This window comes from Podarcis raffonei, chromosome 14 (assembly GCF_027172205.1).
Source record: "Podarcis raffonei isolate rPodRaf1 chromosome 14, rPodRaf1.pri, whole genome shotgun sequence".
In the NCBI taxonomy this organism is placed as follows: Eukaryota; Metazoa; Chordata; class Lepidosauria; order Squamata; family Lacertidae; genus Podarcis; species Podarcis raffonei.
The window spans coordinates 28,115,735-28,138,298 of record NC_070615.1 but is presented as its reverse complement, the minus strand read 5'-3'; the positions used below and the strand labels follow the sequence as shown (position 1 = coordinate 28,138,298).

At 50.1% G+C, this 22,564-nt stretch overlaps 1 protein-coding gene across 7 annotated transcripts in view; it reads right to left on the bottom strand.

Moving 5' to 3' along the window:
* The window catches only part of PPIP5K1 (diphosphoinositol pentakisphosphate kinase 1), a 28,805-nt gene extending 11,428 nt beyond the window's left edge, over positions 1-17,377 (bottom strand). For 2 of the 7 annotated variants that reach the window (XM_053364460.1, XM_053364461.1), the window contains exons 1-23: positions 15,750-17,002; positions 15,449-15,626; positions 14,618-14,813; positions 14,430-14,520; positions 13,948-14,033; positions 12,856-13,010; positions 12,387-12,488; positions 12,130-12,291; positions 11,629-11,750; positions 9,234-9,335; positions 8,659-8,745; positions 8,090-8,165; positions 7,726-7,835; positions 7,285-7,370; positions 5,923-6,051; positions 5,683-5,804; positions 5,229-5,411; positions 4,047-4,188; positions 3,183-3,406; positions 2,969-3,096; positions 1,457-1,571; positions 488-595; positions 261-377 (exon numbers count right to left, since the gene is read on the bottom strand). In XM_053364460.1, the coding sequence (XP_053220435.1) occupies positions 261-377; positions 488-595; positions 1,457-1,571; positions 2,969-3,096; positions 3,183-3,406; positions 4,047-4,188; positions 5,229-5,411; positions 5,683-5,804; positions 5,923-6,051; positions 7,285-7,370; positions 7,726-7,835; positions 8,090-8,165; positions 8,659-8,745; positions 9,234-9,335; positions 11,629-11,750; positions 12,130-12,291; positions 12,387-12,488; positions 12,856-13,010; positions 13,948-14,033; positions 14,430-14,520; positions 14,618-14,813; positions 15,449-15,598 (2,793 nt within the window). In that variant the 5' untranslated portion in view covers positions 15,599-15,626; positions 15,750-17,002. The other 5 variants (XM_053364454.1, XM_053364455.1, XM_053364456.1 and 2 more) reach the window with 5 other exon arrangements.
* Between the last annotated feature and the right edge of the window lie 5,187 nt (positions 17,378-22,564).

Genomic DNA, 22,564 nt, shown 5'->3' with positions numbered 1-22,564 from the left:
CCTTCAGTCACTTGGACGTGCCTCCACCGTTAGCCTGAGGTAAAATGGGTAGCAGAACCTCTTTCCTCAGAGCAGAGCAAAACACCCCAGAGAGGCAGCGTCCACCCTCTCTCTCCCTCCTCTGGTAGTCAGAGCTGCCTTTCATCCCACCTTCCCGGCAAACGGCCATTCCAGCACCATCTGGGAGCAACGGGGACCAGTCAGACCAGCTGCCTTATAAGCAGCTTTGTTCCCAGCAGCCTCAGAGGCCATGGACTCACCTCTGCGGAAGCCGGGCGGAAACCAGAGCCTGCCGGGGCGCTGCCGTCCTCCTCACAGCCCTTCACCCCTGGGCTGAAGTGCAGCTCCACGTGGAACCTCTCCTCAGAGGAAGGGTCCTGCCAAGAGAGCAGTGAGGCTCTGCTGGAGAAGAAGTCACGGTGGCTTGGCCACTCAGCCTCACCCCACCACCACCCGCCAGTTTCCTCCTCCTCCTCTGCTCCCTCACCTTGTTGTTGTCCTCGTAGAGCATGATGACAATCTGCGTCATGTAGTTCAGCTCCGAGATGGCACTAAGGTAGTCCATGGCCCTCTGCCATTGAGGGTCTTTCGATTCCTGAAAGGCAAGAGGAGGACCGGGGCAGGCAGGATTAAAGGGCCTGGAAGGGGCGGGCTCAGCCTTGAAGGGACCTGGAAGGGGTCTAGCGCTCCTCCCCGCAGTGAATTTCGCATAAACCCTCCTGAAGGGGTTCGGCACAAGACAGACTTCACAGCCCACAGCTTTTCTTCCTAGCATTGGCCAAAAAAACCACTGTGCTGTGGACCCTTTCAGATGAACCAGCTCCAACCAATTCTCACAACATGGCAAAATCCAGGTGACCGTCTAGCCGAAGCAAGTGGCTTGACTCACCAACACACACACACACACACACACACACACACACACACACACTGGCCATGGAGTAGCCTCTTCCTCCCATAGCTGCCCCCCTGAGCTGCCCAAAGACACCCTTGCCCTAATGGCAGAAGGTGCTCTCTTCCCTTGGTAGCTGGCCTTGGCCTTCCCATTATAAAGTCTTAATGGAGGCTGACTGGTTAAGTATTCCTATGTAAACTGCTTTGTGGGTTCACCTGAAAAGCACGTCTATAAATGATATTCAGTGACTATTGGGTCAAACCAGGGAGGTGAACCTACTGAGCAAGTCTTCCAAGGATGGCTCAGAGGAATGGGTTGCAGGGAGCATCTTCCTGTGCCCCCCCCCCCCGTGTTTGGAGGACAGTTTGGGCCCACCCTCCAGACTCTTGAACGAAATTCAAGGCTGACTCTGGAGCCACCAGTAGAGGACGCTGCCAGAGTTATCAGGAGACAAAGGGTTCCCCCTTCAGCAGAGGGCACTGGAGAGCCCTGGGTCAGTCCCTCTCCATGGCCAAAACACACACACACACACAACACCATGGCTGGCTCTGGCTCACGTACATCCAGGAGGCCCCCATAGCGGAAGATGCTGAGCAGGGAGTGGACGTGGCTCTCGCTGGTGAAGTACAAGCGTGTCCGGACATGGCGCCCCGGAGACAGGACTCCCCTCGAGTACCTGGAAGTAGAGCAGTCAAAGAAGTGAGGGGACCAAAAGCTCACCAACAATTATGGGAGTTCTGTCACCAAGAGGGCTTGGAGGCGAACGCAGATTCACAAGGAGGAAAAGACAGACGTCTTTTGGAAAGAGGGCAATCACTGTCCCCATTACTCTGCAATTTGGTCTTGGAAGTTTTGTTTAGAGACACTAGACAAGACAAAGGAATTTGGGGAGCAAAGATTTAAAAAGAAACTTGTAAGTTACAGGCATTTGCCGATGATTTGATGATAGTTTTGGAAAATCCACTACAGGGAGCAGAGACTTTTATGGATAAATTAAATGAGTTTGGTAAGCTAGCATGCTTTAAGGCTAATCACCAGAAAATGAAAATGCTAATAAAGAATATGACAACTGAAGACCCAAAGATTTTGATGGAGAAACAGGGTTTCAAATTAATAAAAAAGTAAAGTATTTGGGTATAACCATGACAAATGCGAATTGTATGTTGTTTCAAAATAATTATGTTAAGACATGGGCTGAAATTAAACAAGATATATCAAGATGGGAGAAACTAAAATTGTCAAGTTAGGCAGGATTTCTGTGATAAAGGTGAATGTCTTGTTTAGAATGAGATTTTTTGTTTCAAACAATATCTGTTTTGACCACTGATATACCATTTAAACAATGGCAAAAATCTTTATCTACGTTTGTATGGCGGGGGGAAACATGAGTTAAATCTGAAGTTCTGCAAGATGCAAAGGGGAAAAGAGGATAGGGCTTGCCTGACTTGAAATTGTATTTTGTAGCTTGTTGCTTAGGATGGATGAAGGAATGGATGACATTGAGAAACTTTTGGAATTAGAAGGATACGACAAGGTTTGGATGGCATGGGCATTTGTGGTATGATACAGTTAAAGTAAATGTGTTGTGCACAAACAAACACCCACCCCCAAATAGATTTCACCACAAGAAGCTATCTACAGAAAAGAGTTATTAGAATTGCATCAAGGAGATGATAAAATTAAAACAAAGGAACCATTAAAATAAGTGGGAACCATTTATAAACTATATAAAAATACAATATAAAGATTTGGACTCATTGGCAGGTTTTAACTAAACTTTCACAACTATATAAGAGATAAAACCAGCAGGGTATAGAAATTGTTTAATAAACCAATACGGAAATACGGGGCAAGTCAAAAAGTGGGGAGGGGAGAAATATGGATATATAAATTGTTTAATTAAGATTTGTGGAAAATTTGTTGATATGATTTGAAAATTCAATAAAAAATATTTTTAAAAAAAATAAAACAAGGGAACAATTGATAACGGAAGGTCACAACTTTCAGTGGCTCTTCTATTTATAACTAGTAAGGAGATTTAAGTTGTATAAAAATACAAGGGGTGGTCCTTACAGGGGGTGCAGCTTGTTGACAGACTCATCCTCGTGGGTCCTCTGCAGGTCCAGCTGGATCTTCCGGATGAGAGGCAGGCAGAAGCCCACAGCTATCTCCAACTTCTCTTGTTTCTTAATGCCATATTCCTGGGGAAGCAGGAAGGGACTCAGCCCAGGGCAAGCCAAAAGCCCCATGCCACCACCACACCCTCCCTCACAGGGCCAGGCCTCACCTGGGGGATGACAACATCCGCCAGGGACTTGGAGAGCCGGAACAGCTCGGAGGTGCCCTCCAGCTTGAGAGCTGCATTGTGCTGCACGTCGTACTTGACGCAGTCATAGATGTCGGGGATCTTGCTGATGTCATAGCGCTGGTTCTTCAGGCGGAAATCCTGCTCCAGTTTCCTCCAGCGCTGAAGCATCAGCTCAAGTGTCTCACTATGGTACAGCTGCAGGTCTGAGGAATCAGCAGCAGCATCAGTCATCCCACCCACGGAGCGGGGGGGGGGTTAGGACACTCACACAAGGACCGATGAAGGACTAAGGTGCTAACACACAACACAAACTGCCAAGCTATCCCCCTGCCCTACTCACTGCTTTGATTTTTGAAGTTATCTTTTACAGTCATACCTCAGAAGTCGAACGGAATCCATTCTGGAAGTCTGTTCGACTTCCAAAATGTTCAGAAACCAAGGTGCAGCTTCCGATTGGCTGCAGGAGCTTCCTGCAGCCAATCGGAAGCCGTGGAACCTGTGCTAGATGTTTGGGTTCCAAAGAACATTCGCAAACTGGAACACTCAATTCCGGGTTTGAAGCATTCAGGAGCCAAAACGTTTGACTCGCAAGTCATTCAACTTCCGAGGTACGGCTGTATTTCTAAGATTCTGAGTCTGTGCTGGACAACACAAGAAAATGTATGGACCTTTTGGATGTATATTTGATGTTTTAATTCTCTTATGAAGCAAGTTCTGCAAGTAAAAGTTTGAATGATATTTCTATGGGCCTGGAAAACGATTTCTTCCAAAAGGAGTCAGTTATTATGCTTCCAGTTGCTTCAAACGACACAATGTTATTATGGCACAATGCACACTCCCTACCTGCAGACTTGGGGTCCTCCAGGCGCTTTTGTATCTGGGACGTGAGGCTCTCAATCAGGGCAAAGACCCGGTCACAGATCTCCACAGGGTTCTGGATGATGCTCATGGACTTGACGAGCGAGATGCTGCCCGTGGGCGCCAGCTGAAGGCAGGATCAGAGCAAAAGGGGAACTGAAGCATGGCCCCAGCCAGCAGTTCCCCTCCCAATGTGGGGAGGGCTCTGCAATTCATTCCCTCCCCTCCACAAACTCTGGCTCAGCCACCCCCACAAGCGCCAACTGGTGCTGGTTCCCTCTCTTGGATGCCTTTGGGCTTCTAGTGGTAACCTATGGCTTCCAGAAATGCTACAGTCTTGAGGACTAGCTGCATGCTTTATCTTTTATTTTGTCCCTTTTTTCTTAGAAACCTGCTTCAAGACTGCTAGGCCAATATTCAGAGAGGGTTTGTTTGTTTTTTAAGATCAGTGGAGGTGCAATTCCCTGCCTTACCACATGCTGTCCCCCTGCCCTTAAAAATAACCCACCAACAATGCAAAGTTATTTCCCCCCAACCCTGCCCTGGATCAACACCAGATCTAGGGTGGTGCAGGTGGTTCCCTCCCCACCCCCACCCCCCATGCATGAAAATCATAATCTGTATTTATAGATACCTACTGAGAAGATCCATTAAAAAAGCAACTGTACCAAAAAATAATGAATATGAAATATTGGGGGGGGGGGTATTCTCCCTCAGGGTGCCATATTACCAACATTCGCTCCTCCCGGATCCTGCAGCCTTGATGCCCATTTTCCCACAGCTTTCTGGAGGGGAAGACAGGCTCCCCCCACATCATCAGGACCAGAAGTTTGTTTTAATAAGGATGAGCAGGAAGTTCACCTGCTGGAAGGCCCTTCTTCTCACCTGCCTACCCATCGTGCCAAGGGACACTGGCCAAATCACCGATGCAGAAGTCCCACCCCTGGAACAGCAGGGAGCGGCTGATAGGATGTACCTCCTCACTCCCAGCCTCACTGCCAGCACCAGGTCCCATGAAAGCTGAAGTTCTTTCCTTTGATGCAAGGGCCAAAGCCTTGAGCTGGCCTGGCCCAGGGAGCTGCCCTCCCCTTTACCAGTGGCTCCTGCCAGCCAGTCAACCAGCCAGCCAGCCAGCCAGCCAGCCAGCCTACTGCCTGTCCTCCTCACCTTCTCAAAGTCCTCCTCCCCAAAGTTGGCGTCCTTCTGCATGATCTCCCTGAGGCGAGCTTTCACCCGGTGCTGGCAGCTGCTGAGCGAGTCGCTGTCGCTGTCCAGCAGGCCGTTCATGTTGGCACTCTTCACCATCTGGACCAAGATGGGTGTCAGCTCCCCCTCCAGTGCAAGGAGGCCCTGCAGAGCAAAATGGGATGGGGCACAGGCATTAGCACCTGGTGGTGGTGGTGGTGGTGGTGGTGGTAAGGGAACGGCACAGATCATCGCTTGGTCCTTTGGAATGAAAGCCACCTTGGCCTGGCCGCAGGCAAGAGCAGCAGTCATCCCCAGGTGGCCTTGGCTCAACTGCCAATGCACGCACAGCAGCACTGCAAGAGGAGACAGCCAGGTCAAGAGGTACCCCCCCCCACCCCCAGTCAGTCACTGGGAAGACAGAGATTGCAAGGACCTTTGCAAAGGCAGCTGCAGTCATCTGGACTCTGCCCTCATCGGAGGCATAAATCTTGAGGTCGTGGCGGTAAGTGCTGTGCAGGCGAAGGAGGCCGCATCCTGGGAAGCCAGCGTAGTCCCCTGGAAGGTGGGAGGAGAGCCTCAAGGTCAAAGGGTAGTGGCTGAGGCATGGAGACCTCCAGGCCAAACCCGGCTCCCCCTCCCATCCCAGCACTGTGCTCCCCACGCCTGGCCTCACCTTGGCCCCCCGGGTACATGCAGCGGAAGGCTCTCCCCAGCTCCTCAGCTTGCACTCTCCCGGCGGGAGTCAGCTCACCTCCCCACTTCAGCACCAGCAGCAGAGACGGGGAGGCTTCCTTGCGGGCCTCTGGAGGCAGCAGAGAGTCAAGAGTCAGACCCTGTATCCCCAGGAGGGAGGTCAGCAGCCGCTATGGCCTCCCCACCACCACAGTCAGGAAGGAGGGACCAAAGTGGGTGTCAGCCTTGCTTGCTGGGAAATGGGCTGGGGGAGGCCACAGGAGCCATGCCCAAAGCCCCACCCACAGCTTCTGGCCAAAGATTCTCTGTTGACAGAGCACTCAAAATCCTAAAGAGATGTTGGAGGAGTTCTGCGTTCAGAGCTCCTGAGTCTGGAAGGTGGGGCAATGACTTCCACTGAAGGGGGCTGCAGTCCTCTGGAAGGAACAGGCTCATAGCTTGGGGGTGCTCCCAGATCACAGTTACTGGAGGTTCAGGTGGCCTTGGTGGCCAGGAATGCTTATTTCCACCTCTGGCTGTCTTGCCAGCTACAGCCCCTCTGGGACAGGTGACTTGGCCATGATTATCCATGCTCTGGTAACCTCCTGGCTGGACTACTGCAATAGACTCTATGTGGGGTTGTCCCTGAAGGCGATTAAACTGGTCCAAAATGCAGCAGCCAAAGTACTGGCTGGGTTTTGTTTAGACCTCATATAATCCCTACATTAAAACAGCTGCGCTGGCTGTTAGTTCATTTCCATTCAAGGGGCTTCTGTAAGTCCCAAATGTCTGAAAGACGGCCTCCATGCCTACAGGTCCTCTCAGGTGCTAAGATTGGCAGTTCTACCTCCTCCAGGTTTTGGAGAAGGAGGAGCACCTGGTGCCTTCGTACACAGCTTTTGCCATCTACACCTCTTTGCCCCGAACAATGAAGGTCTTGAGGAATCAGTGCATTCCATTTGGAACGCTTGGACTTGCTGGGACTCTCCCTATAATTATATCTGCTTTCATCCATGTTTATATTACATTATTGGAACCCAACAATGGGACATTGCAGCAAAAAGCAAGGAAGAAATCCTCTAAGTAAAATTAGCCAGTGCAAATGCGTGCGATGGACTTGTCGCCCTATGCAGCTTATGCTCTTAACTGCCACAACACTCCAGCAAGTCAAGGAAACGAAAACCCCTCCTGCTCAGCTACGCTGCCACAGAGAAGCGGGGCAGGGCCAGGAGATGGAAGGCCCAGCTCAACCAAGGTGGCATCAGGGGCAGCCATAGGTAGGGTGCAAACTCCCACCTGCCCCCCACTCCTGCCAGCACAAGGCCTGAGGCACCCACAGCCCCCGCAGGAGCCAGATACCTGCCTTCCTCTTCGCTGGATGCTTTGGAGCGCCCGTGGGGCAGGTAGGTCAGCTGCACTTTGCGGTTGATGCCAGAGAAGTGCCCATACCTGCCGGGAGGAGAGAGAAGAAGCAGGGGCTTGGAAGGGCTTCCCTTGATAACTCCAGCTAAGCCAGGCCCCTTCCTCCCTCCTTCGCCACTCAGGCCATCCACTGCTGCATGCCAAGAAGGAGATCCTGGGAGAAGGTGCCAGACGGGTTCACAAGGGGCTGGGACTTCTAAGGGCACAGCCACAGGTGGCATGAACTGCTGGGTGCCAAGTAGAGGAAACCACCCCAGTAGAGAGTGGGGAGGGCAGGGGATGCCGCTGGACCTTACCCTCCTGGAGCTCTTGTTCAAAACCAGGAACTGGGGGCCCATCAAGCCACCTGCTCCCACCCACCCACACCCACCCCTCTTCTCACATCTCCAGCACAGTTTTGAGCTGCTCCAGCTTGGATTTCTGCTCCTCAGCCTCAGAGTCCTCATGAGCTCCCTCCTCCAGCACCAGCAGGCGGGCGATGTCCAGCACTTCCTGCCCAGGGCAAAGGGTTGGCTGGGTTGGCAGGGCAGCCGAGCACATCCTCTGGGTCCAGAGGGCCATGTGCTCCCCACACCTGGCCCTCGGCCTCACCACCTCCCTACCCCCCGCAGACCCACATGCCAGCCCCCAATAGCCAGGCCAGTGTGTTGAGGTCCCCCCTGCACAGCAAAGCCCCCAATAGCCAGGAAGGCAAAGGCAGAGGTGCCCCAGGGTCCCTGGCCCCACCAGCCGCCAGTCCTCCTCACCTGAAGCTGCTCTGGCTTCTTCAGCTTCAGCTTCCCAGCCTTGTAGCCCTCGTACTTCTCAAACAACGCAAAGAACCTGGCAGCAAAGTTAGAGGGGGTCCAGGGTCTGAGAAGGAAAGGGCTGGGAAATGCAGAGCTGGACAAGGTCCAGAATGAGGTGGCTGCTTATGCTGCTGCTCAGGGGAGATGAAGCGTTTAAGGGAAACCAGCTAAAGACTAGAGTTGGGCAGTATATCAATGTATCATCCAGAACCAGTCTGAAGCCCATATCGTGATATTGGTTTCATAGTTTTTGACCTAGCAATATATTAGAAATGATGATGTGTGTGTTTGCATGCTATGCAAAAATCAAAATGTGGGGGAAACTGTGAAGCCAACCAATTTCTCTATGTAGCTCCATCCTTAGTTCAGACACTGTGATATATCAGTATATCGCAGTGTTTAGCTGGTGATATATCATAGATGTTGAAAACCAGATATCGCCCAGCCCTACTAAAGACCCTCTCAGAGAAGAGGCTGCACAAACAGACACCCACCCAGAGTGTAGCCCCAGGGGGGGCTCTTCTTACCTGGGGTGCTTCACTTCCATCTTCATTTTCTGCTTGGGAGTCCGGTCACCATGCCTTATAACCGCAATCACACAGCGCAGCTCCATCCTGTGGCAAAAGATACCAATCTCAGGCTGCCCCGCTCTCAAAATAGCCATGCTTAGCAGAGGCAAACTCCTTCCCCAAGCAAGGAAAGCTTTGCAAAGGTGGAGAATATGTTGAAGGCTGTGCAAGAAGATGGCGAGCTTTGAAAAGCCCTGCTCTGCAGTTGTCCACCAGAGGCGACAAAAGGGCGGTGGATAAGCCCACTCCACGTAGTCCCACCCAAGGATGGCCTCCATCCTCTTCTCCCTCCTCTCCAGTCAAGGCCAGAGCTCTGAGAGCCAGTCCACCATCCTCTAAGGCAGTCTTTCTCAAATTGTGAGTCCCCAGATGTTATTGGACTACAACTCCCATCACCCCTAGCTAGCAAGGCCAGACCTCAGGGATTTTGGGAGTTGTAGTCCAAGACGTGGCAAGTAAGAACGCTTGCCAAGAGTAAAATCTAAAAATGCCCCAGAAGCCACAACAGAAATGCCCAGCCCAACGACACTCACATTGTCCCCGAGGTGGTGGGCACGATGGGGATGTCCTCTGCCTCCGTGGGGATGGACCAGGGGATCTGGAACTGGGGAGCCAGTTCACGCATGATAATGTTCCTGGCAGAGAGAGAGAGAGAGGAGTCAGATGTGGTCAGGGACCCACTTTTTTTTTAAAGTAATATTTATTCAAAGTTTCATCAATACATAAAAAATCCCCAACCCTAGCCCAAAAAAGAAAAAGAAAAAATTAAAAGAAAAAGAAAAAATACAAATCTCCGATTACAATTTTTCATTTGCTTAATTCTTGAACCTCCTCACACCTCCCCTTTTGTATTCTAGTTTAATTCGTTATTTCAGCAAATTCTTCCCAAATTTATCAATTTTAATTTAAATAGTTAATCATGACACTCTATCATATTCTTTAATCAACATAGCCTTTCCCTCTTTTAATATTTAATCTGTTATTCAATTTACCTTACTCCATTTAACCTTCTTATGTTAAAAATCTTAAAATTTCAAAAACACAACACATTCATGCATTTTTCCTTAGAAACATTTCTACTGAAGCCAATTTAGTTCCTTTCCGGCAAAATCCCTCAAATTTCAATAATATTGCATTAATTCCAAAGTTAACATAAAAAGTTCCCTTCGTATTTCTAATTTTCATCCAACGTCCCTTCTTCCTGGTTTCGGGTCATATCAGTCCTTTATGTCCATTACTTAGTCCATCAATCTGGTGTTCTGATGTCCGAGGCTCTTAAGTCTCTTCTAGGCCCCTTCTGCAGATTTTTTTGTTCTTGTTTGTACTTACACAGTTCTTTGTCTATTGTTAGTTTCTGTGGGAGTGGGTTTCCTGGGGGATCCATCCAGTAATAATTTCCATTTTTCTTCATCTTATTGTCTCTTTCCCCCCAGCTCCACTCCCCATCCTCATCTTTGTAGTCCAAAAAGTATTTGACCAAGTAGTTGTTCACCTGTTTCAGAGTCCCACTAGAGTAGAAAGCTTCCTTGACTTCAAATGCGTCCCAGCACTCTCCAAATTCATTCTTCCAAGGCGATAGCTTTTGTTCCTGTAGAACTTTGGGTCTTACCGTTTGTGTTATATAGGGAATAGCAACTACCTCTTCCTTCTCCATCTGCCCTTGAACTTGCCTTGTCAAGCCAGATTCCTGAGTTAATCGCTGTGTGACTTCTTTATCCTTGTTCTCTATTAAATCATATTCACTGGCCACAGCACTCATAAAATCCAGTTTTTCGTTCATCAGGCTCATTTTCCCGGACAGCTGCTCGAGCAGAGCATTAGTCCTGTCAAGGGCAAATGCCAAACCTTCCTGCCAAAACATTTCTGTTCAAAAACAAAGTCAGACGGCTGTTCCCACGGTCCAAAGCCTCACATATGTAAGCTGAAACCGCAAACTGACAAGCTCCCTCTAGGGGACACAATTTCTATTTGTATCCATTTTCAGGAAAGTATCAAGTAAAAAAAGTTACTTTCAATTTCAAAGTCCTTTCAATTTCAAATACTTTGTTTCTTTAAAGACCAGAGATGCAGAAGGTGGCGTTGAAGTTAGTTTGTTTCTTTTCTTTTCTTTTTTCTATCTGTCAATATGCTCCACTTTCAATCAATGGACGTCTCAAACAGATTCTGTCCCGATACCCCGTCCCCAGGTTTGGGACGGTAGAAACTTATACTCCTTTTCACACTTCCTGCAGGATTAAACAGTCAAATTCCCCCCCCCCCTTTTCTCCTGCTTTCAAGGCGGTTTTGTTGGTTATGGGTGCAGGAAACTTCCAACTTTAAAAAGACTTTTAAAGCTATTAGGTTGCAAGGTCTTTGCTTCAATCTGTATACAAGAACGGGAGGCGGACTTCCTGTTTACACCTTCCCGCTTCGTGCCTAATTCATGAAATTTGCGGTTTCTTAATCCGATTCTCCGTTTTTACTCACGGGTACTTGATTTAGAGTCCAAATGTCATCAGGAAAAAGTCAGCGCTCTCCGGTGATGGCTGTGCGGCTTCCCTCCATGGAAATAGCGATCAGTTCGATGCACCGCGCTACTCACCCCACTTCACTCCGGAGCCCCAAAAGTGGGTTTCCTTGTGAGTAGGGGAGGCGCTCTTGGTGCTCTGCCGAACCCCACGGTCCCAGGCTTCCTCCGCCTGGGATTTCTAGCGGGCCCCCGCCTTCACCGCGGCGGGAGGCCCCAATTTCCACGGAGCCCGTTCCTCCGGTCGGAGGAACTCCGCCATTCGCCGATGGCGCTAACCCGGAAGTCGGTCAGGGACCCACTTTGGACATTCCCATCCTGGTAGCTGCCTCAGGCAAGTCCCCCACCCAGGGCATACCATTTTCCCATGTGGGAGTAACACACCACCCAAGGAAAAGCAGGAATTACAAAGTGCAACCCACCCCAGGATCTTGGCGCAGTCATCGTAATATTTCATGGAATTCTTCACAAAACTGAAGCCGTTGACGTCACAGACAAAGGAGTGGCCGTTGGCCCGCAGGAGGTCGAAGCCGCACACTGTCTGCTGCAGGGGCGAAATGGGGGGGGGGCACAGGAAGAGTTAAAGCAGCCAACGTGCTCATCAGGTGCCACAGGCAGAACCAAGCCAAGCAGCAGGAGGAGGCAGTGGTGCAAGGAGAAGCCTCCCCCCCCCCCCCCCCGCTTGCAGCCACTGAGGTCAGGAGCAGCACCATGACCCTTTGGCAGGCCTCCCAAGAGGGCTTAAGGACCCCTCAGTGGTGGCTCTGAGGAACCTCAACCAGAAGGTGCTGGAGCCAAGGAGGAGGAAGAACAGGGCCCCTACTACTCAGCTGGGCCTTCCTCCAAAGCTCTGCCCCCAATACGCCCAGGCCTCGGAGACAGAGGGGCACAAGGGACTCCTCAGCAGGAGAAGCAACACCAACCTTGAAAGCCACACAGACTTTCCGGGCCACCAGCTTCTCTATAGCCGTCAGCATCACAGGGTAACGGATTTCTTTCCCTTCACTATCCCGTTCCACCTTCCCATCGAGAGCCGGGGACTTTCGGGCCTCTGCATGGGCGTAATCTGGGCCGACCGTGTACACCTGAGCCACCAAAGTCGAGAAGTTACACCCTCGTCCCTCCCCCGCAGCCTCCGAGATCAGGTGGCGACTCTGCCCCTCTCCCCTCAAGGCCCTACCTTGACATCTGTGCCGTCTGTGGGCATGAACTCCTCGTAAATGTACGAGCCAGTTTTCCGCACGTTGCTCTCAGGGGAGTAGACGCTGCTGCGGCTCCCAATCTGAAAGAAGCGGGGAATTCAAACGGTGGGAGTGGGGTGCATGTCTGGGGTGGAGGTGCTGGCGGGGGGCAGGGCTGCAGAACTCCCCTTCCCCAGTCAAGGGGCAATTGTCAGCCCTTCAGAACAAGTGCCCTGCCCTGTTCCAACCCCATTCTGGCCAAGCAGCACCAGAAAACAGAGTGGGGGGCAGGCCTTGTGGCCTTTCACCTCTGGACAGAGTCCCACTGGGGCCTCTATCACCCTAGAACCACAGTAAGCATCCAGGAATCCCACCAGCCAATCCAACCAACTCTCTCTCTTCCTCTCTTGCAGCACCAAGAGGCCAAATCCGGCTGGGCTCCCAGCTTTACCCTCCCACCCTGCTCACCTTGCGGAAAAGGCGCTGGCTGCCCCCACCAGCTGAGGTGGGATAGTAGATGTAGACATTGTGGTCCTCAGCACTGACCGGCTTCTCCACAAAGGGCTTGGGGAAAATGGCCCCGTTGACCTCCACGTGGTCCTCCCCCTCCACGAGGTTGCACTCTGCAGCAAAAGCACAACCATGTTTTTTTGTGGGGGTGGGGGGTGGGAGAGGCTACCCAAGCCCTCCAGCCCCTGCCCCTCCCCACAGAGCCAGGCAGCCCCACTGTACAGAGATACAGATGGTGAAGCCAGCCTCTGCCCTGCAAAGGAGGCAAGTAGGTGGAGTTGAGGCTTTATTCATAGGAGTATCCGTAAATCACCGGCTCATTTTAAAAACCCACAGCAATAAAATCATGTAGGCACCACAAAATTATAAAACCATCAGGCTTTTCTATATGGTGGTGCAGCACCTAGGCTGTGGGACAAGGCCTGGACTGACCTCAACTCTCACTCGGCCTGAATGGGGCAGGGGGGGCATGGACATCCCTTTGGGGTCCTCGGAGGAAAAAGGGAAATGAAACAAAAATATGAAATCCCTACAGGGAGGGTGGGTGGCTGGCTGCAAGGAGGAGACAAGGCCTGCCTCAGGATCACTCATCCTTAAGGGCAAGGATGGGGAGCAGACCTCCAGGTGTCTCTTTGGACCCCAATTCCCATCACACACCTCAGCCAACAACCAAGTCCGGAGGGCCACAGCAAGCTCCCCAGCCCTTCTGAAGAGGACTCTGCTGTTTGGCATCTGCTCCCCCTCTTGCGTCCAGGACACAAGCCAAACCATCTCCAGAGGAGCCTGAGCAAGAAGGGTGGCAGCTCAGGACAACCCCAACAGCAGCAGGATGCAGCAATTCATCAAACCTCTATTGCAGCATCTAGCCAGAGAACAGCCCCCTGGTGCTTGGACCATGAAGGCATTCAAGACCACACCTGTCTGCTCCAGAAGCAGCTCCACTGACAGAGATTGCAAGCTCAGACCAGAGAAGGGAGCCTTTGCCATCTGCATGTCTCAGACTCTGCAGTCGTCATCCTCACCTTCACCCTCCGCTCACAGGCCACTCACCATCCGGCTTGTCAGGGTCCCGGTTGAGCACTGCGTAGCGAGGCAGGTCAATTCCCTCCTGCTGCAAGATCCGGTACACCTCCCGCCTGCAGAGGAAACGGACCAGAGAGCAAGGATACCACCTGAAGGATGCTACAGGACCAGACCCTGCTTCTTAGCAGATCATCTCACAGATCATCCTGCTTAGCCAGCCAGCCAGCCTTTCTCCCCTGTGACATGACCCGACAGGCCTCCCTCTGCGCTGCTGTGGAGCAGCAAGGGAAGCCCAGGAAAGACACTACCCAGACCTCAGGCTAGGCTATCTTAGGCTGCACACATGCTGGACCCTGGACCTTTGAAGCTGAAATAGATATCTGCATTCTCACGCAAGTGAGATAAAATATAAATAACCTCTCCTACTCATCTAAATCCAACCGTTTGCCTTAGGAGGCAGGCTATCCTAAGCCACCAATATCCCCTCCATAGCATCTCCGCATTCCTACCTGTCCTGGATGTAATACTGCATATTGAGGTCGTTGATCAAAAAAGGGCTGCGGAGCTTGGCGTAAGCAACAGCCTTGTCCAGTGGGAAGCCTGCAAGAGAGAAAAAGGAGCAGAGGAGGCTGGCCAGTCGGGGGCACACAAACCAGGCAGAGAAGGAGCTGGGGTAGCAGCCTGGGTGGCATCCTACCTTTGGAGTGGAAGGAGATGAGGCAGTCGCAGGGCGGCCAGTTCTCTACAGGCTCATTCAGAATGACGTCCTCCCCCATGATCACCACCGTGATGTATTCAAACTTGCACAGCCGCTCCAAGATCTGTGTCATGGGCTTCGATTTGGACTTTTTGGTCATGGCACAAATGCCCACCACAATCTGCCGCTCCGGAGGCTGAGGGGAATGCCAGGAGATCGTCACAGAGCCACGGAAAGGAACTGCCCACCCGCTGCATCATCAAGGAGTGCCTTCAGCAAGTCTGGATAACAAAGCCAAGAAGGGGCCGCACAAACGCACAGACCCTGGTCCAAGAGCAGCTCCAAGGGGAGACTGGGGGGTTGGTGTCCCTTTGCCCAATGGAAAGAGTCTGCCTTAAAGGAGACATCCCATCCACAAGCAGTTAAGTGGAGAGGACACATGAGCAGCCCCCTATGTGCCTTCTCCACAATAGGCACCGAGTTGTTTCACTGCCTTAAATGGGACTCTTTGGGAGTAAGAGAGCAGATTACTACCAAGGTGGAAGAAGCACCTCTTCCTTCCCCCAGAAGCCCCAAAATAGGGCAGCCTCTGCCCAAGTGCAGAGAGGTGCCCCTGTTTGCAACGAACAGCATCTGTTCAAGAGAGCTGCAGCCTCCCCAGGTGCAGGAGGGCAATTGGCCTAGTTGGGGAAGCCAAAAGGTCCTCCCTCTCAGATTACAGCAACAGGCTCCCATCTGTACACAACACACACATCCCAGAGGCCCAGGCATGAGCCATATGTTGAGGGAGCCCATTGGCACCTATGCCAGCCACACAAGGAGGCTCCTTACTGATTCTTCCTCCTCCTCGTCATCCTCAAAGAAGTCAATCTCATCCATCTTCATGTCTGATCCCGGGAGGTCCACCTCGTCATCTCGGGAGCCCACAAAGAACTTGGGAGTCGTGCCGTCGCCCTCAACGGTGGTCGTCCAGGACGACATTCCAGACTGGGTGGCCAACCATCCCGCTCTGCAAGCAAGCCAGAATCAAAAGGGGACAGGGAGAGGAGTCTCCCCTGTGGCAGCAGAAGCCAGCTGGGAGGGAGAATCACCCAACCCTCCAGCGCTGCAGGAAGCAGTGAGGTGGTCTTACACTGCTGCATGTTTCAGGCTGCTGGCTAAATCAAGGAGGCAGAGGCGGCGCTTGGCCTGGCAGCTGCTTCCACCAGGGAGCCTCGCAGGGCACAGGCAGCTTCCTCAAACGCCGCCAGCTCTTCGCCAATCTGGGCAGCCTAAGGAAAGAAGGAAGTGCTGAGGATGGCAGCCACAAAGCGTCGCAAAAGAGGCACGTGGCTGGACAAGGACGCCAGCCCTGTCCATCCTGCCAAGGAGGCTGATGGATGCCAGGGCCAGAGAGGGAGGCATGGGCATGCCAACTTGCAAAGCTGGCAGCCACAGCAGGGTGGAAAGCAGAACTGCCCTCGCCACTCCCACAGAACAAGAAAATGGGTCTCGGGACCATCACAGCTTTGCTGGCTCTTCCCTGATGATTCCTAACAATGGACCGCCCCTTTCCTTGCAGACTTCAGAAAATTTTTAATAAGGAAAAGGCCATCTTGAGCTAAAGGATCCCCACCTTTAACTTAAAATATCCTCTTTTCAAGGGCACAGATCCTTGAGAGCAGAGTGGGTCAGTGCTGGGCATGAGAAGCAGAGGTCCAAGGAAAAGATGCTGGCTGGAACTTGCTTCTGAGAAAACGCACTTTGGACTGCATTGGCACTTGCTGGGAAAGTGAGTGGGGCTGATGCCACCTGCCAGCCATGACTGCTCCCCAAGAGGCCGAAGGTCAGTCTTGACACAGCCTCAACTGTGGCGTGCAAGGATGAAGAACTCATTGACCCAGCACTTCTCATTCTCCAAGAAGAGCCCAGCTGCTGGGTCAGGCTAAAGGGGCTTATCTGTACCAGCATCCAGCTTCCCACACTGGCCCCGTAAATGCATCCAAGGGGCAGTCCCAAAGGATGCCTGGAGTGCAGCAGAAGCCCCCACACCATGCTCCCCACCCGTGGCTCCCAGTGACTATCCTTCAGAAGCTCACACCCACTGGCTCTCCAACAGTAGAGGTGGAAACTAGCCATAGTGGCTAGTAACTCTGATGACTAAAACCTCCACTCTTGAAGCCATCCAAGTCGGTGACCATGGCTACATCTAGTGGCAGGCAGTTCCATAGTCCTGCCTTTTCCCTAGCTGGGATCTTCCAGCTCTCGGCTTCGTTTGGAGCTCCTTGTGGGATAGAGAGGCGGAGGAAAACTTTTCCATGCCCGCCATCGCCATACGGGGAAAGAGTTCACAACTGGGGCCCCCAGCCCGATCCCTGCAAGCAGAGAGCAAGCTCCTCAGGAACGTGGAGAAACGGGCCCCCCACACCCCACCCGCGCCCCCTCCTCCCCTCGTACGCAGAGAGCTCCCCACTCCCACGGAGGTTCCTGTGCGCGGAGCGGGGGAGGAGCGGCTCCCGCGGAAATTCTCCCCGCCCCTCCCCCCCAGCCATTGAAGCCGGGGCCCCGAGGGGGCGGTGCTAGGTAGGAGCGCCCCATCCCGCTTCCTCTCCCGGGGGTGGGGGGCGCGCCCAGTGGCGCGCGCCCGTTATTTCCCTGCCGGCGCCTCGGCCCCGCGCTCGCTCGCTCGCTCACCCGCCTACCTGCCTGCCTGCCTGCCTTCGGGACAGCCTAACCCGGCAGCTCCGCCGAACCGCGCCCAGCCAATCGGCGCGTGTTTACTGCCGACAGGCAGCCAATGGGCGCGCGGCAGGGGCGGGACGCGGCAAGGTCAGGCTCTCCTGTCCCCTGGGCTTCTCCGCTGCGCCAGGGCGGCCCCTGGTGGACGAAAGGAGAAGTGGCTCCGGTGGAGCAAGAGGGCGAGCGGCGCCCCCTGCAGGCCGAAGGGGAGGCGGCTCAGGAGCGTGCCCCGCCCGAGGCTCATTCATTCCAGCCACGGGGTGTGTTCTCCGTTGCAAGCCTGCAGCCTCGGGACACGCGAGGATGAGGAGTCGCCGTTGAGTGCTCTTTTCCCCAAAGGGGACACCCAAGTGCAGGGAAGAAGGCGGAGGACCCACTGGGCTCCAAGCCTTCAGCACCCGAGGCCAGTGGCCGCCCATCCCCATCTTCTTGCTCTTGCTGTCTTATGCCATCCAGCCCCACACCAGCAGGCAGCCCAGTATCGGGTAACTTTTGATGTTTGACGTCTTATTATTTTATACTGTTCGTGTTGGAAGCCACCCAGAGTGACTGAGGCAACCCTGTCAGATGGGCAAGGGTATAAATAATAAAAGTTTAATTATCATTATTATTGGGACACAGCTTGGACGGCCACACACCATTTTCCATTAATGTTCTCACAGTACTGTACATTTGTTACTGTGGCTGATACTTCTTACACTCGGTTATATGTAAAACAGGCCAGATGAGACAGGGTTTTTTTTATCTTTAGTGACAGTGTGAATCATGAGACCTATATACAGTGCGAGGGTGTTTCTCTATCTGAAACGTGAAGTACACTCTAAGCATTTCCCCCCACGTTTGATGCTGTTAAATCAAATAATGGAGGGGGCGGGATGAAGGTTTTATGGTCATGGGAGTTTCTAGTCCATCCTCCTGGGCCAATACGTGTGTGCCCTTATGTCCAGGGCTTGGGTGGCTTGTGATGAGACAAGTGTTGCAAATTAGTTCCACAAAAGCAGGGCAAAGAAAATGAGACACACACACACACACACACACACACACTGTGAGTTTCTGTGTCTGCAAATGCTGCATCAGTGCACAACCATCCTCCACTTTGCAAAATGCCAGCTTTAAATTCTCTGGGTGCAACTTTTGGGTGCCATTTGTTTATAAAGTGTTCTCTATTCTGTTCCTTGAAATGGGAACACCCAAACCCAGAGAATACAGTGGTACCTTGGGTTACATACGCTTCAGGTTACATACGCTTCAGGTTACACACTCCGCTAACCCAGAAATAGTGCTTCAGGTTAAGAACTTTGCTTCAGGATGAGAACAGAAATCGTGCTCCGGCGGTGCGGCGGCAGCAGGAGGCCCCATTAGCTAAAGTGGTGCTTCAGGTTAAGAACAGTTTCAGGTTAAGAATGGACCTCCGGAACAAATTAAGTACTTAACCCGAGGTACCACTGTACCAAGGAGACATTCAGAGCCAGGATTGTACCTTAACGTGTACAAATCTGCTTCTTCGTGGGAGTGGGGGGGATTGGGAGGAACTGAAGGCAGAGATGCTCTATGTACTTTTGAAATCCAATAAAATATTTAATAAAAACATTTTTTTAAAAAAAAAAATCTGTTTCCTCATGGGTGATCATTTACTCAAGATTGGGCAATTTCTCATCTCTGCAGAGTAGCTGTTAAACAGGACTTGGGCTCCCAGTCTCCCCATGGCCTCTTTTCCTGCACCCTGCCCTGGCCAACTCCCCCACAACCAGCACCCCAGGGTTTCAAAATCCTCACCAGGCCTCCACAGGCCACATGTAGCCAAGGTGAGCAGCAGGAAATAAAAGCAAGCGGTGTTGTCTGTGGACCTCTGTGGCAACTGGGACACTGTAATCTCAGGTGGAAATGGCACCTTGCGTTGCTTTTGAAAAACCATTGGAAATGTAAGGAAAATGAAGGTACATTCTTTCACCTTTGGTGGACGTGCCCAAAGATTAAGGCTTTCTGGGAAAGGATATATAATGAAATGAAAAAGGTATTTAAATATACCTTTCTGAAGAAACCAGAGGCCTTTCTCTTGGGCATGGTCGGCCAATGGGTGCCAAAGAAGGACAGACCTTTTTTATTTTTTTTTAAAGATATTTATTAAAATTTTCAAAATTAATACAGTAAGAATATAAAAAGTCAAAAGGAAAAAGGAAAAAAAATACAAAAAAACTGAAAAAAGATACATAAAAATTAAAAACACATTAAGTTCACCAAAATTTACTTTCATTGACATATTTTCCCGACCTCCTCATACCTCCCCTTTTTGTATTCCAATTCAAATTCTTGATTCAGCAAATCCTTAACCATAATTCTTAACCTAATAAATTAACATGTTATTATTTTACTTTTACTCTTTCATCCATTTCCTCAATTTATTTTTACTAACCTTATTTTCCTTTAATTTAGTTCATTTTTTTAAAAAAAACCAATTTTACCTTATCCAAACTTAAACATCAATACTTATACATCAATACATATTCTTGAAACATTCTTTCTAAAGTCGACCCAAATTCCCTTCCACGAATTTCCCAAATTTCATAAACATTACAAAAACAAAAATAAAAGCAAAACACATTATACTTATGTACCCTTTGGATTCCCAAACCCCACCCCACCCCTTTCCCGGTTCCAGTCCCCAACAAATGTCCATCAGTCTTAATCTAATATTTAGCCTGGAGATCTCACATCCGAGGCTCTTAATTCTCTCTCAATTCCTCTCTGCTGGTTTTTTTGATAGTCCTTAAAATTAAACACCAACTCTCGGAGAAGCTCTGGTCCTTCAGGATCCATGTTTCTTTCAACCAGTCCTCCATACTTAAAGGTGGAACCCAAATCTTGTTTCTTACTCCTTTCAAGTCCAAATGTCCCCAAGGCTCCAACCTCCACCTTGAGCAAATTTATAATCCTTAGGTCTTCGGATCTCCACATAAGGAGATCTTTCCTTTCTTCAATCTCCAATTCAGGCCAGATTTTCCACATCAAATTCTTATTTTCCTTCATTACCATCATGTCAGGCCTCAAGTCCTCCTTCATCATCTGCAGCTCTTCAGGGACAACATATGTCTCCTTCTCCAAATTCTCAAAGTTGTCAAGTTTCTCTTTCTGTTCAGTTGAATAAACTTCCAGATTCAACTCCTTATCAGTTTCAATGATATTGTTTACAGTTGAGTCCAGAGTTGTAACATTTATAGCCAAAACATCAATTTGGCCTTGCAACTTTCCCAAGAGAACAAAGACTCTGTCCAATTCAGCCTGAATTCTTCCTTCTCCAGCCATTCTTGTAATGTCCCAAATCCCCCTCTAGAGGGATTTTGGTTTCTTAGTGTTCATTCCAATCCAAGTCCAAAAATCCAGCTAGTTTGTATCAGTTCTTCCTTGTTTTCAACAAATTGTAACAAAAATTGTAACATATATAACCAGCAGAAGCAACAGAAACAAAGTTTCTTTTTCCGTTTTGACAGCTACTTTGACAGCTGTCAAACTCTTTAGTACCTCATCGACAGGCTGTCTCGCGGAACACTCCCGGGTCCGGGAGGGTGGCACTTCGGTTCCCAAAATTAGCTCTTTATCCTCCAGCAAAATTTCTTATACTGCCAAATCGTGAAAGTAAAGTCTTTTACCAAAGAAGGAAAGAAGAAAAGGTTCTCTCGATCTTAGTTAGAGGGGTCTTTGCTTTAACTTGTTTACAAGACAGGGAGGCAGACTTCCTTTTTACACCTTCCCCGATCGTGCCTAATTCTTAAAAGCAAAATTTTCTTTACAGTACCAATTTCCGTAGTACTCACGGGTTGTTACTTTTAGAGTCCAATTGTTCAAAAGAAGAAGTCAGCGCTCTCCGACCATGGCAATGCGGCTTCACTCTGCAGGAGAAGCAGTCGACTCTCCGCACCGCACCGCGCCGCTCACCCCGTCCCCCGTTCCGAAGCCTTTAAAAAGGCTCCTTCGCAGGTCGGGGGGCGCAAATGGTGCCCGCCGAGTCACCAGGTTCACAGGCTTCACCGCCTGTGATTTTTATGGGTCCCCGCGTCGCCGCAGCGGCAAGACCCGATCCTGCAGAGCCGATTCCCTCCGGAGCTCAGAGGGAATCCGCCATTAGTCGATGGCGCTAACCCGGAAGTCTGGACAGAACTTTTTTTATGTATGCTACAACAGCAACAAGAATACTCATCGCAAAGTATTGGAAGACACAAGATCTACCCACCTTGGAAGAATGGCAGATGAAAGTGATAGACTATATGGAAGTGGCGGAAATGACTGGCAGAATCCGCGACCAGGGAGAAGAGTTCGTGGAAGAAAATTGGAAGAAATTTAAAGACTATCTGCAGAAACACTGTAAAATTAATGAATGTTAAAATGATGCAGGATTGAAATGAGATGGTTTTAGTAACAAAATTAAAAGAATATGCAAAAAAGGGTTGATAATTAGATGAAAATATGATGTTTAACATGTTAAGATTTATAAATAGGATAAAAATAAAGAGGGAAAGGATTTGCTGAATTAACTATGTGAACTGGAATACAAAAAAGGGAGGTGTGAGGAGGTCAGGAAACGAGTAATTGAAATGTAAGATTCGAAAAATTTGATTTGTTTTTAATTTTTTTTTATCTTTTACATATTTTGTATTTTTTTCTGTATTTTTGTACTTTTTTCTTTGTCTTTTTTATTTTTATTTTCTTATATTGTAATTTTCTTTGTTTGTAAAATCCCAATAAATATCTTTTTAAAAAAAAAAGAAAAAAAGAAAAAAAAGAATAACCATTTCTGCTGTGACTCTGGTGCTTTTCACATTGGTGACATCTGCTGCAGAAGCCCAGTAGCCCAAAAGTGTGGACAGGCCCTTTCCCCAAGCTAACTGGGATGCCCTTTGTGGCTTGATTTATGACAGAAGTAGCAGGGTGGGAGAAGCCACAGAAACCAAGGGCAAGTCTAGACAGATAATAAAAGGATATATACAATTTTACAGAATGCAGAGAATAACATGAGTTGAGAAATCAGAGAGAGGAGCTGAGGGAAGTCTTGGGGGGAGGGAAGGAGGGTTCTTCAGGGAGGGGGAGGGGGGAAAGGCGGCGAAATAGTGAAGAAGATTTGTTTTGATAGTTTGTTATGTTGAAATTGTTAATAAAAAATTAAAAAGAAACCAAAGGCAAGTCATGCTCTGGGAGGCTCCTCAAACAGAAAACCAGAGGAAACAGAGAGACAAA